General features: G+C 51.6%; 7 protein-coding genes across 7 annotated transcripts; 5 read left to right on the top strand and 2 right to left on the bottom strand.

Moving 5' to 3' along the window:
* Positions 1 to 290: 290 nt before the first annotated feature.
* J7T55_001738 (uncharacterized protein) lies at positions 291 to 1,674 on the top strand (the record flags this gene model as incomplete). The annotated part of the gene is made up of 3 exons (XM_053135746.1): positions 291 to 499; positions 566 to 650; positions 712 to 1,674. The coding sequence occupies 3 exons, from the start codon at positions 291 to 293 to the stop codon at positions 1,672 to 1,674; spliced, it is 1,257 nt and encodes a 418-aa protein (XP_052986675.1).
* Positions 1,675 to 2,869: 1,195 nt separating this feature from the next.
* On the top strand, positions 2,870 to 4,834 carry J7T55_001737 (uncharacterized protein; the record flags this gene model as incomplete). The annotated part of the gene is made up of 5 exons (XM_053135745.1): positions 2,870 to 2,956; positions 3,118 to 3,478; positions 3,547 to 3,842; positions 3,927 to 3,993; positions 4,053 to 4,834. 5 exons carry the CDS (start codon positions 2,870 to 2,872, stop codon positions 4,832 to 4,834), a joined length of 1,593 nt encoding a protein of 530 aa, XP_052986674.1.
* A 993-nt stretch (positions 4,835 to 5,827) lies between these two features.
* J7T55_001736 (uncharacterized protein) lies at positions 5,828 to 9,487 on the top strand (the record flags this gene model as incomplete). Its single annotated transcript, XM_053135744.1, has 9 exons — positions 5,828 to 6,296; positions 6,739 to 6,762; positions 6,830 to 6,970; positions 7,040 to 7,210; positions 7,275 to 7,324; positions 7,394 to 7,446; positions 7,521 to 7,686; positions 7,741 to 8,091; positions 8,171 to 9,487. 9 exons carry the CDS (start codon positions 5,828 to 5,830, stop codon positions 9,485 to 9,487), a joined length of 2,742 nt encoding a protein of 913 aa, XP_052986673.1.
* A 640-nt stretch (positions 9,488 to 10,127) lies between these two features.
* Positions 10,128 to 11,051, top strand: J7T55_001735 (uncharacterized protein; the record flags this gene model as incomplete). Its single annotated transcript, XM_053135743.1, has 1 exon — positions 10,128 to 11,051. One exon carries the CDS (start codon positions 10,128 to 10,130, stop codon positions 11,049 to 11,051), a length of 924 nt encoding a protein of 307 aa, XP_052986672.1.
* A 143-nt stretch (positions 11,052 to 11,194) lies between these two features.
* J7T55_001734 (V-type H+-transporting ATPase 16kDa proteolipid subunit) lies at positions 11,195 to 12,231 on the bottom strand (the record flags this gene model as incomplete). Its single annotated transcript, XM_053135742.1, has 6 exons — positions 11,195 to 11,237; positions 11,431 to 11,563; positions 11,643 to 11,827; positions 11,916 to 12,049; positions 12,120 to 12,132; positions 12,206 to 12,231. The coding sequence occupies 6 exons, from the start codon at positions 12,229 to 12,231 to the stop codon at positions 11,195 to 11,197; spliced, it is 534 nt and encodes a 177-aa protein (XP_052986671.1).
* A 2,348-nt stretch (positions 12,232 to 14,579) lies between these two features.
* J7T55_001733 (uncharacterized protein) lies at positions 14,580 to 15,914 on the top strand (the record flags this gene model as incomplete). Its single annotated transcript, XM_053135740.1, has 1 exon — positions 14,580 to 15,914. The coding sequence occupies one exon, from the start codon at positions 14,580 to 14,582 to the stop codon at positions 15,912 to 15,914; it is 1,335 nt and encodes a 444-aa protein (XP_052986670.1).
* Positions 15,915 to 17,635: 1,721 nt separating this feature from the next.
* J7T55_001732 (uncharacterized protein) lies at positions 17,636 to 18,384 on the bottom strand (the record flags this gene model as incomplete). Its single annotated transcript, XM_053135739.1, has 2 exons — positions 17,636 to 18,259; positions 18,334 to 18,384. 2 exons carry the CDS (start codon positions 18,382 to 18,384, stop codon positions 17,636 to 17,638), a joined length of 675 nt encoding a protein of 224 aa, XP_052986669.1.
* Positions 18,385 to 18,910: the final 526 nt, after the last annotated feature.

Here is an 18,910-nt window from a genome sequence, read left to right as displayed (position 1 = left end):
CCCGGCGGCTGTGCCTGTCAACGGGCGAGCGATCATGCCGACGCGTGCGTGCGTGATTCATTACCCATGAATAGAGTTTGTAGGCCCCCTAATCTTGGCACCTCCCGAGATTAATTATGGATGCAATGCTCTATTTGGGACAGCACAAAGGGCTATGCTGCGAACTTGAGTTGACTTCGATCAAATGTTTATTAGCTGCCACGTTCCCACCTCTTTGGCTGTGGACCTGAGAAGCTGCACTGCAACAACACTAGTTTCTCTCGTTTCTTCACACTAGTAGCATTTTCAACATGGTCCTATCAACATCGTTGACTGCACTCCTCCTGGGGGCGGCAGTTCCTTTCGCAAGCGCCGGCGTCGTCAAACCCTGCAATAAGCGCGCCACGAACTCAAGTGGACTGGTAGCCGCGACATACTTCGCTGGTTACCACGCGGACAGAGGCTTCCCAGTGTCTTCCATCCCGTGGGACAAGTACACTGAGATCAAATATGCCTTTGCGTAAGTCCTCTCTATTCGAATTTGCAAATACAAATCCCTGCAGCGTGAGACTAACAATTCACATAGTGAAACCAACGCAGACGGTAGCTTAAACCTCACCAAGTCGAACCCCGATCAGCTCCCCGTCTTCGTTTCAGACGCCAAGAAAAATGTTTGTTCTCTCCCCAAAATTATCAGTATCTCACTTGACACCCGCTGACATACAATGATAGAATGTGAAGGCGCTTGTATCAATCGGTGGCTGGACAGGAAGCAGATACTTCTCAACGAACTTCGGATCGGCGGAAAACAGGACAGCGTTCGTCAAGACCAGCCTGGACCTCGTGAGCCAGTACCAACTGGACGGCCTGGACTTCGACTATGAGTATCCCAACAGACAGGGTCTCGGCTGCAATGCCATCAACGACAACGACACCACCAACTTCCTCACCTTCCTTCAGGAACTCCGCCAGCAGGCACCAAACCTGACCCTGACGGCCGCCACCTCGCTGTTTCCCTGGAACGACGCCACTGGCGCCCGCTCTGCCGACCTGAGTGGCTTCGCCGATGTGCTCGACTACCTCATGATCATGAACTACGACATATACGGCGCCTGGGCCACGACCGCGGGCCCCAACGCCCCACTAGACTCATCCTGCGATGCCCGCAACAACCAGGGCTCAGGAAAGCTTGGCGTCCAGGCCTGGATCGACGCTGGTGTCCCCGCCGACAAGATCGTTCTCGGCCTCGCGGCCTACGGCCACGGCTTCCGCGTCAACGAGACGTCTGCCATGAACGGCACAGACACGCTGCAGCTGTACCCCGCCCAGAACTCGAGCGACCGCTTCCAGGGCAGCAGCTGGGACGACGACCCGTCGATCGACGAGTGTGGGGCGGCCTCGCCTCCCAGTGGCACATATCCTCTCTGGAGTCTGATCACCGAGGCCAACTTCCTGGACGAGACCGCCAAGCCCCTCCCTGGCATCGAGTATACCTATGACAACTGCAGCCAGACACCTTTCCTCTGGAACGCCACCAGCAACGTCTACGTGTCCTACGACGACGCCCAGTCTATTACCGTCAAGGGACAGTACATCGTGAACACCGGATTGAAGGGCTTTGCTCTTTGGGAGGCTGGCGGGGACTACAACAACATTCTTGTTGATGCTGCGCGCAAGTCGACTGGGCTGTCTTGATGGGTCGAAGTTACCCGAACTCAAGTTGACGGATCCAACCGGTAGAAATATTTCACTGTATATTTTAATTTAGCTATTCTGCGCCTGATCCTCTTTACGATGCGAGTGACCGACATCTCCCTTACGATGTAGACTTCAAGCCATGATAAACGTATTCCTCTTCCCTCTGGTCCTTGCTGCGGTGAGGCTAGAGGTACATCGAGTATCACCACTTAAAAGCCTCGGTTAAACACAATTTGTATCTTCTGGCCTGATGAGGCCAGCGATCTGGTACACAGTGAGACCAAACTTCGCGTATACTTTCGAGAAGGCCGTATAGGGTTCTTAAGGTGAGGTGCCTCCAGTCTCGCGAGTTGGTTTTGTACATAGTTTATCTGGGCTTTGGATGGCTTCGTCACCGCAGTCACTGTCAGCACAAATCCAGAAGCGAAACCAGCCTTATCGCACGACTGGCATACTCATGAGGGTACATGCTGTATTAGTAACTCTCTTCTTTTTGCCTCTGATTCTCTCGTTTGGAAGAGAGAAAGACCAATCTAGGATATTGCCCAAGATCATTGGCACTACGCACACAAGACTGATTGATTAGCTGAGATATGCTGAATTCGTCCATTCCAAATCCCTCACCACAGTCCAGAAGACCAAGTAGCCAAAGGGTCACTGTGCCATGCGTGGCAGCTGTACGCTGTCAATATACATCTGTATGCCTTGATCACTGCATCAATTCCCTCATTGTCAAGAACTTGAGTTCATGCACGCTCTATATCCGGAATAATTGCGACAATTTGGCATTCTCTTGCAGATTGGCTATCAACAACATCGATCCTCGATTCGACCGATTCTCTACTTTCAAGCCTGGTCAGCAGAGATTGAAGCTCTTGGACAGGATTGCAATTGGGCCGCTGTTCACCATATCTGGTAATGGAGATTGTTGCTCCACCTGCAGGCACAGCTCAGAAGTCCCCAGTGGCCCACGCCTCTGAGAGATCCGCTTACCCGCGCCATAATTTTGATCATTATACTGAGCAGATCGAGTGGGATTGATCATGCGATGGCATAGCCTGCTTGGAAGTGGTCAATGCTGTCTGGATCTGCTGAAACAGCTGATTTTTGCAAGTACAAGCTGCAGGATCGTACGATCCACCCGCAAATGTCCGTTTAGGCAGGTAAACCTAGACGTCCCAACAAAATAAGAATGACGGTCCCAACAGCGAACACTATTACAGACCTGGGTTACCACGTGATAGAGGTCCCAACCTACGTCTGTCAGATGATTTACCTGGTATTGTTGACCTCGGCTGTGACATGGCTTCCGTTGATGTGGGATTGATAACCTCGAGGCTTTTCGCTTGAATTGTCCTCGGTGCGATTTGAAACCAGCCTTCAACTCCAATGTACTAAAACATTTGATTGTTTTTGATTATCTTGTGTGGAGCGCGACAGAGTGCACTGGAATTGCACAAGGCGTTCTCGAAGATGGCTTTGTCGACAGCGCGCCGGACGCCGGCATCTCAGATGCACGAATCTGGTACACAAGGTGCTATGCCGGGTGGCACAGTCTGTGACGGCACAAAAGATTACCAGCCATTACGATCGAAGCAATATGACCTGAAGAAGCCTCACATCACAGAGACGCAAATTACCTGGACCAATTGGTATCGCCATGTCAACTGGCTGAACAGTTTCTTCATATTTGGCGTCCCTGTCATAGGATTCGTGGCAGCTTATTATCATCCGTTGCAACTATGGACAGCTGTGTTCAGTGTGATATACTACTTCAACACTGGCCTAGGTATTACAGCTGGTATGCATGACCTTAAATCCTTCATTGCACGCTGTCAATGGCTGGAGCTAACGCAAGGACCCACACAGGATACCACCGTCTCTGGGCGCACACTTCATACAAAGCCACATTGCCTCTACAGATATACCTGGCAGCGGTTGGTGTCGGAGCAGCTGAGGGCTCTATCAGGTGGTGGTCGAAAGGCCACCGGGCACATCACCGTTACACAGACACCGTGAAGGACCCGTATTCCGTCCGAAAGGGCTTCATCTATGCACACATCGGCTGGCTCGTCATGAAGCAGAACCCGAAGCGTATCGGCCGTTCGGACATTACCGACCTGAACGAGGACCCTATCGTTGTTTGGCAGCATGTGAACTATCTGGTATGCTCGATTGTTGCCGTCCAGTGCGCCTCGGTTGTAGTGGACTACGCTATAGTACACCTCTTGCTAACAAGTATCTTTCAGAAATGTGTCATCTTTATGGCATTGATCTTCCCAACGCTGGTCTGTGGCTTGGGATGGGGCGATTGGTGTAAGTGGATTACCTGCATATAGACATGTGCATCGGTCTCGCTAACATTTGCTCAACAGACGGCGGATTCATCTACGCTGGTGTTCTTCGCGCCACCTTCGTACAGCAGGCGACATTCTGCATCAATTCACTGGCCCACTGGCTCGGCGACCAGCCCTTTGACGACCGCAATTCCCCTCGTGATAACTGGATCACGGCGCTCGTAACACTTGGTGAGGGCTACCACAACTTCCACCACGAATTCCCCTCGGACTACCGAAATGCCATCGAATGGTACCAGTACGACCCTACAAAATGGATGATTTGGCTGTGGAAGAAGGTCGGTTTGGCCTACGATCTGAAGCAGTTCCGCCAGAACGAAATTGAAAAGGGCCGAGTCCAGCAGCTACAGAAGAAGCTCGATCAAAAGCGGTCCAAGTTGGACTGGGGCGTTCCTCTTGACCAGTTGCCCATAATCGAGTGGGATGATTTCGTAGCCCAGTCGAAGGCCGATGGCACCGGCAGGGCGCTCGTCACAATCGCCGGCGTAGTCCACGATGTCACGGACTTTATCAAAGAGCATCCAGGCGGTAAAGCACTCATCTCTTCTGCTATTGGAAAGGACGCCACAGCTATCTTCAATGGTGGTGTGTACCTTCACTCGAACGCGGCGCACAATCTCCTCAGCACTATGCGAGTTGGGGTCATTCGAGGCGGAGGTGAGGTCGAGATGTGGAAGCGAGTTCATGCGGAGGATAAGGACAAGCTGCTGGCACAAGATTCGAGTGGCAAGCCTATTGTCCGGGCTGGAGACCAGCCAACCAGGATCGGTCGTGAGACGGCATGTGCTTCTGCGGCATGAACGCGTTTTGGGCTCAATGATGTGCTCGGGAGTTTTCGTATTAGATGGCGGCGCCAGCCAAAGATTGAATTTCGCAACAAAGTAGGGAAAACAACAGGGTTCTAGTATTCAGCAGTGTCGCATCTCGTGTGAATGTTATTTTGATGTGTAAGCACGTAATTCCAGGCTAAGTTTCTCTTCCGCTCAAAACTCCCACATTCCAGGCTAGATCTGTAGTCAAGCATCTGGAGTCGAATGTGTTGTCATCGTAAGCAAGTTACGTTTGGAAAACATCTGGAATTGTGCAAATTTTCAATATGGAACTTGATGAGAATACGAATGGAGCATAACGATAAGCATCCTTTGATGCAATCTCTCAAATCATTTATATTCAGGTACGAACCGCGGGGTCTTTTGTGTCATCGATATCTCCATAATGCGTGCGACTCTACAGTGTCTGTATGGAAGTCAAATCAAATATTCAATGGCTTGATCCAGTGTTCAGCAAAATTCAAACATTGGAAGGTGGAACTCGTGGTCATCACCCATCATGTTTACCACTATTTTTTAACCAACATTTGAGATTGAGGAAAATGTAGATCAGTAGTGGATAATTGGCCCTAGAAATCAAGAGGGCTGTTTTATTAACATACTTGGCCCCAGAGATGTCCAGTATTGGGCTATGCTTTGTCTTTGTGAGCAACAAAGGATGAGGTTAGCACACTCCGGTTGCGGACTGTGTGGTGCAGATGATTGTTAATTCGATACATGTTTCAGGACTTCCTTGAGTATGGCTATTTTGTATGTGCGCCAGTGTGCTCAACAATATAACGACAAAAATTAACAAGCAATATCAACAGCATTGACTGTGACTTCAGTAGTAATGCCAAGCCAGCCCTGAAGAACACGCCTACGCCACCAATATTTCAAGGCATCAATTGGAGAAGGACTCTATATTGCTCATTGGAATCAAAACGATCTGCAGGGGTTGTCTGAAATCCACAGCCAAGAAGAATGTCTGTCCCAGGAGCGCGGCCGAGTGACCAAAGTTTCGGCACCCTAGCACCATCACCGGCACCACCTCCAGCATCACCACCAGCGCCGCCACCATTGCCATTCCCAGCACAATCAGAGCCAGCAGCACCTCCAGAAGCAGCAGTGCCAGCACTGCCGACAGCAGCACAACAGGGAGGAGCTAATAGAGCTTTTCAAAGATATAGATTTTACCTCAACAATTTCTATGAATACCATCGGCGAGGGCTAACATGGCGCTATTTACAACGAGGCCAAGAGCCATGGTTCCACCCCAATAAGGCCTTGGTTAATTTCGACCGGGTCGAACCTCCGGCTCCAGAAGACTGGTATCAGGTCTATAGCAACCCATTCGGCACTCATGATCTTGATCAGATGCACGACATGCAGGCCAGAAACGTGCAAATGATGCGAGCTGATAAGAATTCTGGACCTAGAGTTGCTTCAAGAGGTAAGCATGAGAAGTCTTTGGAACAAGAGATTACATACCCTGCGTATATTGCAAACGAATGACCACGAACCACTTGCCTATTCAAATCCCTGTTCACTATGTATTTCACAACCATGATACTAGCAAAAACACCAAAGCTAAGAGTTGGATCCAAAAGACGATTCTGCGAAATGGGTCCGTGATCAGCTTATACTCAGAAACCTCGAAGTGAGAGCTTTACGGCATCTAGGAGCTGGTGGCGAGGGCTTAGCTACACTTTTTGATCTACGGTCTAGGACGACCGGTGTGCGGAAGAGGTTCGTCATTAAAAGATCCTATACGCAAGGAGGGCTACGAGAAGAGAAGAGACAACAGTTGGTAAGTATATCTGACGGTTGTGGCATCTCTGCAGGCGGAATGTGGTACCCGTTCAGTACATCGCTGACATATGCCTGTCCCCCAGAGTCTGAGACGTGCACCGCACATCGTACGAGCTCTGAAATTGGGAAAAGACTTAGTGACAGATCTTGCAGCTGACGATCGTATGCACCAAGTGTTTGAAAATGATGACTCGGACCCCGATATACTTCTCCAGGAGTATATGAAACGGGGTGATTTAGAGGGACTGGTCGTGAAAGCGGTGGCTGCAGGCGAGAACATCCCCAACAGCATCCTATGGAAGGCGTTCTTCTGTCGTGAGTCTTATTTCCTTCCCATATAAGTAACTAGACCCGCTAAACGCCTGACTTTAATACTCAACCCAGTCGTACGAGCTTGTCTTGCCATGGAGTACCCCCCTAGACGACAGGTACAGGAGGACGGAAGTGAGGTTTGGGCTCCCGAGACGGGCGAAGATGGCGTCGAAAGAATTCCCATCATCGAATCGGAAAGAGTTGGTTATGGCTTGGTCCATTTCGACTTGGACCCGAAGAATGGTAAAGATAATCCTTACGCATTTCATCAGGCGATATTCGCTGATTGGTGACTCTTTCTTGGAAGTATTGATTGGTGACTTTGACGACAACCACTTGGCAGCGCCGGCTTACAAGGTAATGATGAACCTGGGAAACATTAAAATTTTCATGAAAACAACGAAAGAAATACTCACACGTCTGTAGGTTACTGACTTCGGTTGCGCTCGTGTCGTTAAGTCGCCTGAATTCAACACTCGGTATGTGCCTCACTGTTTCTAGCTAGTGACGAATTACATATGATGTACATCTAACGCGTTCCGATTCCTTAAAGGGAAGCACATTGGGCACATCGAAGGGTGGGGAAACTGCCTTTTCTTATGCCGGAACAATTCCATAAAGAATGGGAGTACGTCGCCGAGCTTCCCCAAGACGAAAATCCCATCCCCAAGGTCGCAGGAAACTACGGGCCAGCTAGCAACATCTGGGCCGTTGGCATGGTAAGTCAGAACGAGCAGGATAGCCCAACGCTGCAGTGCTGACTGGCCAAAAAGATCTTGTATTGCATGGTCACGAGGCGTGAACCCCCATATCCTCCATTTGCTACTGGCCCCATGAATGGCCCAGACGGCTCTTTGATGCCGGATGGAATTCCCGCCTTGCGTGATATTGATGGAAATGTGGTTGAATCATTCTATACGCACGGAGGGTGGCTACGAGACCAGATGAACATCGATAATGATCTCAAAGGGCTGCTCATCCGATGCTTAGCGGATCAGCCTGCTCACCGCCCTACGTTGCAAGAATTGAGCACATACATGGCGCGAGCCGAGAGAATGCAAGGTTGGAATGATGACCCCGATGACCGTGACTGGTTCGACCGGATGGCTGGTGAGCCAGCAGACGTATGTTCCCTGTCTGTTACTTGTCTGCTTCTTTTCAGGGGATTATTGGTTGCTAATCATCTGACCACTCTTTGCACAGCCGAACGCCATCATTGATCCCGCCCTTGCTCTGCCCGATCGAAACCTAGGTCGCTTATTGGGCACTCAAGCAGTGTCTATGTGGAATCTTCTGACAAGGCAGGCAGGGCTTGATCTGGGTCAAGCGCAGCAATACATATTAACATTGATGCCGGATGTAGTCCTTCGGTTGGCAACAGCGGCTGGAGCTGGTCTGGAGGCCTTCCTGAGTGCCTGGGGGAGTGCGTCATCACCAGCACCACTATCATACCCACAAGGGGTAGGAAACGATCTCGCGGGAGGTCAGGTACCAGACAATGTGGCGCATCTATTCACGGCACAGATGGCGGAGATAGTCATGAATTCGGCAGGAATCGAATCCGTTAATCCATCACCAGCGGCAGGCCGACAACGAGCGTCAAGCCGAAGAGCAGCAGACCCATTGCCTCTGGCAAGACAGATGAGAGTATCAAATACAGATCAAGGGAACAATCTTATGTCGGGGGTGAATCAAGGATTGCTGAGGGGCGGAACAAGTTCCACCAATCTTCGACCAGACACTTCGCGAGATGTTAACATGGGCTCTACCATCTCGACGGGAGACAACTTTCCAAACATCTTCTTGAGCGCTCATGATCCAACAAGTGGAGGCAATTCTGGAGGCAACGGCAAATCTGTAAGGCGAATCGTTCTTCCCCTGCCTCTAGTTAAAGGATCGAGGGTTTTCAACACAATTAGCATCCCGCCGTATGCTCGTGGGGCTGATCCGCCTCCTGCCCCGCCTGGATATCTTCATGGTCGGACATCGTCTGTGGAAGGATACACCGTGCCTGAGGGGCTGTTTGCGCTCCGCGTCGATCCTGTCGACCCGTCTGAAGGAGGCGTTCCCAACGTTTTCTATCGAGAAATTGCCCTTGGGATAGCTACACCTCAATCCAGTAATGTCCTCATCCAGGCCCAACGACCCAGCCAGGCCACAGGAGACGGGCGTGCCTCACGAGCCCCCCTGGTCAGAGCAGTCCGCATACCACCATACAGCCCTTTTGCGAGACCACCCTCGAGACCGGACGGATACCATTACGGCCGGAGGCTCTATCTGTCACCCGCAGAACTCCAGATTCTGGCAGATAGAGGCATCAGGGCCCCGCCGGGCCGTATGGTCATACGACTAGTCCACGTGGAGCCGAGCGATGGCAACGTTGAGAGGCCGACTATTTTCTATCAGATGGAGCCCTGGCCATCTCAAGCGCCGCCGGCACCCACTCAAGATGATCCAGAGCCAAACATTCTTTATGCCACTCTTCCGATTCCGACTGGCGATGCGGACGCTAATCCGTGACGAGGGGTTCCTCCCGTTGACTGCCCATAAGCTTTTGCAACAGCCTGGAAATTGTATAAAAAGGATCCTTCACGCCATTTCCTAGCTTTAAACATTGTGAGAAGGAAGTGACACCTCCGAGATACGAAGGGAGACCGATGTCATCTTCGTTTCACATCTAGACTGGCAGTCGATTGGGATTGAGGTGTTACACTAAGACATCTTGTTGAAATATATACGCCTTAAATGTAGTTACACACCAAATCCCTCAACAGTGGATGGACAAACACGAGTGTTTTGGCACATTATGATAGCATTTAGCACATACACCAGCTAGGACAGATTTGGGAATTGAAGACAAGGATTTCCTGACTCTTTGATCTCCCACAGTCTTTCACCCACATCTGATACATTCCATTTCCCTGATCTCTCATTCCAATCGCCATGGCCCCTATCTTGAAGCGTATATCTCAACGAATCAGCCCGCGGCGCTTGTTGTCCCTGCATGCGCGCTGCGGGAGGCCCACTGAAACACATTCGTCGACTCGATATTGACATGTGTACTTAAAAGTGACTAGTTGCCATACAGTCCTGTCACTTTGGAACTTGATTCTCTTGTCAATCTCTTCGCGGACACGTTGTGTGTCGAACTTTAGCCACCATGGCTGCTTCAACATCCAGCCTCATTTCCACCAGCAAGGATCTCAGAGAGTTTCTCTCTACAATCGAATCTGACAACTCACTCTACCTGGACTTGGAAGGCAAAAGTCTCAGCCGTGACGGAACAATCACTCTCGTCACCATGCTGATCCATCCGCAGAAAGTGACTCGCGTGGTTGACGTGCTGACCCTCGGGAAGTCGGCGTTCGAGATCGAGTCCGTCGAGGGAAGAAGCCTGAAATCCATACTCGAAGACCATGAAGTCCAGAAGTATGTATGGGATGTCAGAAACGATGCCGATGCTCTCTGGGCTCATTTTCAGGTGGGCCTGGCTGGCGTTACCGACATTCAGCTCCTCGAGAACGCCTCTCGCCCGGACTGGATCGACAAAACTAAACTATGCGGACTGGACAAAGCGGTTCAGTATGATGTCAAATTAGGATTCATGGATCGAGAGCGTTGGCTACGAACTAAACGTGAGGTCCGGAATCTCATGTCCAAAGACATATTCTCGCAACGCCCTCTTGCACCCAGCACACTACAGTACTGCGTCAACGATGTCGCTCACTTGCCAGCGCTGCAAAAATTCTACATGGGCCGAGTCAATCCGACCTGGCTTGTTAAAGCGCATGAGGAATCGAAACGCCGCCTGGCTGATGCCCGGTCTCCTGAATATAAGCCCCAATCGCCTGGAAAGGCACTCGGGCCCTGGGGTGGAGGTTCTACTACTAAATTGACCTTGGAAGAAATGGCAGAAGTCATGTGGGAAAGAGAAATGGATGACAAAGAACCCGAGGACTTTTTGTGGGATCTTGAATATGATGAACAGGAGGATGAATTCGACTATTGGGACGACGACGTCAGATGCTCTGCTGATGTTAATGATTTTGGTGGTGCTTTTGACAGCTGCTGGGACAAATATTGATAGATATTGCCGCGGAACTTCTTCGCGTCTCTTGCTTACTGTTTTCCTCTGCTTTGTGTGGTCCTGCGTTGAATTCCTCTTGATTATCAGGGGCCGAAGTCTGCTGCACTCTATGGTGCCCAACCATAATGCACGAAATCAAATCACAATACTTCGTATCCCTTGCCTGAAAGGTGATCGGCTTGTCTATGTTTCCCTCGAAGTGTCAGCCAATTGGCTAGGTCTGGTGTAAAAAGCGGTCGAGTCCATTTACTATGTGGGTTATATCCCAACATTGTTTCGAACAGTGTTCATCCTTAAGATCAGGGAACCCCTGCACCCGCCCTCCGCTCAGAGCTTTGTCTTGTCTTTTGCTATACCTCGTAACTAGTAAACACACTCTGTGACCCCAAGCGTAGACCTTGAAAGCATAAGAATAGAAACAATCAGACCGTATAGCCCCAGAACTTCGGAGAAGATCAAGATCAAGACCATAGCTGTGTAGAGGCGTGGTTGTTGAACGTTCGCTCGTACTGCCTGCTGGTCAGAAAAGCCCGATTTTGAGAGTCACACACCGTTAAGCATCTGGATACGAAGCAGGTTCTATCATACCTCCGGCATCACCAACGATGCCAATCGCAAATCCAGCTGCCATGCCACATAGTCCGACAGCGATACCTGCACCCATCTGGATGAACCCCGTGAAGAGTGCCATCTTTTCGAACAGGCTGTTGCTGATAATGACACTTGTTACAAGTCCGTAAATCGACAGGATCTGGGCCATAACTGCACATAGCCTGTCATGACCATGCCTAGTCAGCTTGTTCTCACACGAGGTAGGCAACTAATCAATGAAAGCTTCCCCGGAAATTGACAGGTGCATACATGTTACGAGTCCAGCTGTCAGGTCTGATTATGGCTGCGCTAAACACAGCGCCCGACGACTTAGCTGTTCCGTATGATGCTCCGAGACAGCAAAGTATCGTAGCCATGGCACAGCCCAGTGCTCCAAAGAAGGACTACATTTAATTTCAGTCATCCTATCGAAGTAGGTGCGAGCGAGCTCGAGGATGACAGAGGGCAACTGACAGCGTAAATCGGGCTGGAAGCCTAGTTAGTCTCTCCTGCCAAAGTTTTGACTACTATGAGACGCTCGATCACACGATTTCACGTACCAGCGGTCGGGATTATAGTTGTCCATCGTCGAACTATGGTGAAATATGGGATGCTGCTGGCTGGATTGCTGGAACTCCATAGAGTAGAAACTGACTTTTTAAGGAATATATGGGCAGGCAGCAAGATAACAAGATCTCCTGGCTACGAGAGTTGATGACTTGTTCCTGCTATAACTTGTCGGTTTTGTTTTCAGAACCGGCTGAAACCCGATCGCAATAAGACGGGCAATTTAGACTCCGACGGCATTGGTGAAACTAGGGATCAACTTGGAGTACATGTCAGCTTCGCTCGCTTGGGCTCTCATGTGCATAGAGACGGGTACGCGGAGCCAAGCAGGCAGAAAAAAACCGTCAGCCCTATTTGGCTCAGTGGCTGGCTTGCACTTGTGGAACTTAACCCAAAAAGATTTCGGCCGCGCGGTGAGATTGTGCTATAGGACAAAGACTTCTGCGAGCTGATCAAACCCTAAGCGAGTGAGGCGCGCGGCTTTTGCAACTAGAATAATCACTCTATGACATGATTCGTCTCACAAGCCGTCGCCACTTTGACTGTGTGTAGAGAGCCAGGCGCGCTATTCAATTGTGCCGGACGTGCGATATGTTTTATACGTCCATGGAGTTTGCCAACCAGCTGTAGTCGCGAGTAGGTCCTTCGTTCTCATGTGGGCCAGCGCCATTCAAGTCATCATTATACCCCAGGACGACAAGCCTCGACTACCGACAGCACTCGCAGTCTTAACTGAAATACATCCGGTGAGGATTATTCGACCTACCAGTCACGTTCCATTGATTGACTGTCGCGCATACCATGCTGCGACTGAAATGCTTTCCAACATCCCGATGACACTTCGACTTAAGCTGACTACCCGTGGATGGGAGAGCTCAGAGCTTGTCATCGTCTGTGAAGCACTGAGTCTAAACACGCAGGCGTCTCAATTTATAGGACCGCGACCAAAGGCCCCGGATCAGGCGAGCTTCAACCATTGGCGACAGCTTCGCATTTCGAAGAATCATGGTTGCCTCCTTTCCATTTGATCACTGGTGTCCCCGCTGCACCACGCACTCGATATATTGTGCCACATACTTAGACATTCCAACGCTTGTTGGTGCGGCGTATCTAGCCCATATCTCTACGGTGGGCTCCCAATAAGTCCCGTCTTCTGGAACGAATCGACTTACTTTTGCGACATAGTAGACAACAATGAAGTGATGACGGCCGAGAAGTTGGTACCACAGAGTTCATACCGTGGACCGAAACACCAAAAGGAACTTATGGCAGGACAGCAGAACAGTCTCAATCTTGGGCGTTTTGCCCTTCAGTAATGCGGCGGCTATCATCAAAGCCTACTTCTTCTGCTGCCTCCTAAAATACCTGCGCATGACTCTGAAAGACTATCAAGCAACTCTGCATGTGTCGAGGCATGCAGCGACAGCCACTTTCAGAATAGAAGCTGAGGGGAATGTTGGTTATTGTTAGTAGAGTGGATGCTATTTCGAGGCCGGTTAGCTGTCTGTTTGAAACGGTCTCCACAGCATGATCCCCAGGAGCGCATTCACGAGCTCGGAACCCCGGAATTTCGCGGCGGGCCATCCCTGGGGCATCTTCTTGAACCTGAACTATCTTTGGGGAAGAGCTGGATCGGGCGAACCAACAATGCGTGTGGTGCCAGGGTAATAAAAGGGCAATTAAGACTGGCCATTGCCGATGTGCGTCATGACATCCCACAAGACTTATCGACCAGTGGGGGAGAACTGAGATCTGTCGCAAGCCTGTCTCTGTCATCGGCCGTAATTCTACCATTTTCTCGTCCCACCATATCTGATACCCGAGTTAACTGCCATTCTGCCCAGTCTGTCGGGCAGAAACGATGTAGCGGCAGCGTGGCAACGGCCAGGATGGTTGCTCTGGGAATTGAAACATTGACAAGTCAACGGGGACAGACGACCCTGACGACTGGAGGGAGATAGAGAGGAGGAGGGTCGCCAGGACGCACACTACTGTTGACTGTGCAACCTTATTCCCGGGTGTGTGGGCAGATGACGCGAGAGGCTGGGGTAGGCTGGCAGGGAACCTGGCGGACGTCATCGACGGGCAGGCGGATGGGACCGAAGCGTGTGGCGAGGAACCTTGGAACGAGCTGCCCCCTTGCCGGTTACGGTTAACATCAGCGTCTCACCCATCTGGGCATTCTCTGGCGCCCCTAGATCCTTCACCTCGCTCCTTTATCCCTCACCGTCTCACACCGCTGAATACTTACAGTAGAATGCATATTCTGACTGAATGCTGCAAGATGAGTTCGTAGTCAAGGACAGAAAACACACCACTCAACAATACACCAGCCATCTCAACCAAAAGTTTTCTCCATCTGCAGCGATGGCACCTGGGCGACACGCCCAAGACAGTAGTCGATCTCGGCAGCCACATCACAGCCGGCATGATCGCGACGACGCCTCCATCGATAGCCGAGACAGCGGCTATGGAGGCTCTGCAGCAAACTCGCCAAAAGACGCCCACAATGTGCAAAGAGACGCGTTACGTGACTATCATGCCGAATCTGCTAAGCACCATGCAGAGTCCGGGAGACGATTCAGCCAGTCCGAGGATGCCGAACAGGGCGGACCCAAGGCAGAGAGAGAGGAGAGGGACTCCGATGGTGACTCGGACTACGACCCAAGAGACAAGTACTACCTAAAAGTCGACGATGATGAGTACAAAAACATGACTTCTGGAACCATCGGGTCAATCAAGGACGACCAAGTTCGCGATCACGCAGATGAGAAAGGAGAACGACGGAGGTCTGATGCTTCGGGAAGCCACAGGAGGGAACGCCGGCAAAGCAGCGCATCGGAGAGAGACAGGAGAGAGAGACGAGAGAGACGCGAGAGTGATGCGTCAAAAGCGTCCAGACGGAGCGACCGCGACCGGAACCGAAGGGAAGACAGAGATCGCGACCGGCACAAGTCATTATCCTCGCGTCGGCATTCCACAACATCCGACGGCAGCGACTCTAGCGAGCGCCGCGTCAAACACTCGTCTAGGCGCTCCAACGCATCCAGCAGCCCGTCAGGAAGCCGGGATCGAAAGGAATCGTCGCGCCGCCGCACCGATGCCTCAACAGCGTCGCATTCTCGCCACGACGCTAATTACCGCTCATTGTCCCCCATCCCATCCGACTCATGGGAGGAGTCGGAAGACTCAGGAGAGAGGTCGCCCCGGCGGCGGGCCAGCCGGTCGCACACCCGCTCCGAGAGGGATTCCAAGACGAGTCCCAAGCGAAGCAAGAGCCGCGACGAGTCGAACCGCGACGAGTCGGCCCGCTACATCGACCCGGACGGCGAGGCGGCAAAGTCGTTCCTGGACAAGCTGACGAAAGGCGTCGACCTGAAGTCGGTGGGCAAGGTCGGCCTGGACGCCGCCGCCGTGGCGGCCATCAAGATCGCCGTCGGCACGCAGATCCCCTGGAAGCAGCGCATCCCGAAGACGATCACTGTTGGTGCTGCTGCTGCGATAATGGACTTTATCGTCAAGAAGACGAATTTCAAACCTAAAGGAATGATCGGAACCATCTACGCGAGGCAGTTTGTCGAGATTGTCTTGGCCAACCTGATTATCAACCCGGTCAGCACAAAAGTTACTGGCGCGGCACAGAATTCAAAGGGCAAGGCGCCTGCGGGCAAGACGGGCGGTGGTGGCGGAGGAAAACGATGATGACGACTGATGACTTTCATTTTCAGCGAGCAAGGAAAATTGAGGTAGAATGTATCATATGTATTTTTAAGATATACCCAGCGTCGCGATAAGACTACAGTTCTAGTCGAGATTTCTTTTGCAAAACAAATTCACGCTTTGTACACTTTACCATGAACATTGAAAGTCCGACAAGTGAAGATTGCCTTGTCATTATCGACGCGCACGCTCAAGTTCATGGACCACGTCAGGCCATGGAAATGTGAAAACTTGGGATGTTTAAATACGGCACGAAGTTATAATGGACGTGTGAACCGCGTTCCACAATATGTAGTGCTGTGCACCCAGATGATAGTGGCCAGTAAGATTCATAGAATGATTCTTCACACCATCGGATCTGGCATAGACCCATTCGTGCTAATCTGACAAGAGAGAGGGACTTTCGGGTCACAGGATCCGAAATCCGCGTCGTCATAATTCGAATGTGCCAACACCCCAGCCAGCTTAGACATTATTGCTTGCTTACGTTTTTGTGGTCCAGAAGGATCCGAAAACTGATGGTGAATAACACTATCGTTGACGGAAAAGTTGGGATCGATTTTTCCAGCGGTTACGAGAAGGCTCAGACGATCAGGCCATAGATGCAAGACTACTGCGTTGTCACGATCGGGTTACCGACATTGGACAACTTCAACCACCCGAGGAGAGGCTCCGTTTGCAAATACTCCGGTATCGCTAGATCATCTTTTAGGATGACTTAAAAAAGATCACGAAGAAATCGACCATACAGTCGACCGCACCGCCTCCTTTTGCAAGCATACGAGATGTCACAACTCCAGCCTCCGTGTCAATCTCCGGCTCTCCAGGAGGTCTCAGAACAACTCGGATAAGTACACAACCGTCATTAACGAGATTTGTCCTGCCATGGACACTCGGTGTGATCAAATTTGTACTGTCTCAGCGTTATCGTGCGTAGTATGGTCGCTCGTTGAATTTGTGCATGGAGGTGAGATTTGGGGCTGCCTCCGACCGGGAGGCTGGCTCCCGAATTGAATTTCCTTGATAAGAAGAGGAAGGGCGTGGAGTACGTTGAAAGAACGAGTAGCGATCTTCACAAGTCGTGTTAGAGATCCAAAACGATTCAGCCCTTTTTTATCCCATGAGTGGCCGGACCAACCAGAAAGGTGGATCGTGCCGAGTCTGGCAGTTTCAAAACAAGCGGGTACGCAGAAGTTTCGAGGCAAGATCGGCTGGTGCTCACCTTGGTCTACTAAATCTGTCAAGCACACCAAGCTGCTATTGTTGGGTCTCCGAATTTGATTTCCAAGAAAACGGCTATCAAAACGACCGCGCAGAGATGAGAGGGATGCGATGTTGAGTCTGAACCGACTCTCCTGCCGTAGGTATTCAATACTATCGGAGCCTCGAGTCTATTACATATCTATTACACACAAAAGAAAACTCGTTGATCATCGGTAATCAATCTAGACTACCGGCTCATAGTCATGAGCACCCCACGTCCACCCGCCACTGCATACTGTCCACAGCGAAAATGTCAGGTGTAGCATCCGCTGAGTGCATCGATGATGACAGGCTGTAACAGGACTCTCGACATCCTGCCATGCTCATGGCACGAAAAATCCATCAGGACCACCTTTCACAGTAGAACATGACTTGCACCCGTGCGGCTTGGCAGAGACATCCTCAGAACCCCATGAGGCCGTAAATCCTCATGATGTCACTCAGAACAGCTTGTACGAACGACGAGATCGGCGAGCCGCAGCAGCGCCGGCATCAGCGGCCGCGGCAGCATCGGCAGTGGCGTTCTTGGCCTTCTTGTTCTTCTTCCTGGCCTCAAGTGTGCCACTGGCACCGACGCCGTCCATGAGGTTCGCCGAGCGGCCCTTGTTGTTGTTGTTGCTCGAGGCTGCCGCCGCCGTGGCGTTGCCAGCGGCGCCCTTGGAAGCCTTGCTCTTCTTCCGGGCCTCGAGGGCCGCGCTGTCAGTCACCGCGGCGCGGACCTCGTTGCCGTCGCGCGTCTTGAGCCCCACCGTGCTCGTGACGTCGTCCAGCAGGCCCGTTCCCTCGCCGACGAGGCTGTCGACGGCGTCGCCCAGGGCGCGGGCCTCGACGTCCTCCTCCTCTTCTTCTGCCTCGTCCTTGATGAGCTGCTTGGACCGGGCCTTGTTGTTGTTGTTCTTTGAGGCAGCTGCTGCTGTGGCATTGCCGGCGGCGCCCTTGGCCGCCTTGCTCTTCTTGCGTGCTTCTAGAGCGGCCTGGTCGGCTACGATGGCCCGGGCGACGCCCTTGCACTCCTCGGCGCTGTTGCAGACGCCCCGCTCGGTCACAACGCTGCCTACTGTGGGCTGGGTCATGTTAGCAAGATGTAACTGGGACGGGAAGATACATAGACCGAATACGGTAGGGGCGGTGCTCATACAATGGCTTGGGCTGCGCCAATGAGGGCGATGATGGCATATGAGAAACGCATATTGGCGGATGGAGTGGGAGACTGCTTGCAGTGATTGTGGTTTGGTATCAGTGAAGGAGAGAAGAGAGAGCGGAAGAGTCGGTAGCCAGACCGTGAATGAAAGATAGGTAACAGAAGACTTCAAGGAAAGCAGGATACTGGTCGACAATAGCTTTGAGAACAATGCAGCGGCAGTTCGAGGATGAAGAAGGGTGGAAGGTATTTATGATAACAGACATCCGGGCACACTCTCTCCCAGAGTGCGAGTGATGGGCGCGTTCATCGTGAACCAATCCCCGTCTCGTCCCGTCTCGTCCCTCGCTCTCTCTCTCCTCCAGGCACTATCCGGCCATCATATCGAAGACATGCCATGTCGGGGATTTCCCTCGACAAGAGTTGTCTGAAGATCTGTCCAGCCCTCGACCTGATCCCAGGCAGTGCCCAGCACCCCGGGCAGGACTGACGTTTGCAGCAACGATCAGCACACCTTATCTTGTTTTTCTCTCCATTGGCGCCTATAACCCAAACCGCGACACGCCTGGGCCAG

Source organism: Diaporthe amygdali (assembly GCF_026229845.1).
Source record: "Diaporthe amygdali strain CAA958 chromosome Unknown NODE_58_length_245710_cov_65_198243, whole genome shotgun sequence".
Taxonomy (NCBI): domain Eukaryota; kingdom Fungi; phylum Ascomycota; class Sordariomycetes; order Diaporthales; family Diaporthaceae; genus Diaporthe; species Diaporthe amygdali.
This window is presented reverse-complemented; position numbering and strand designations above follow the sequence as displayed.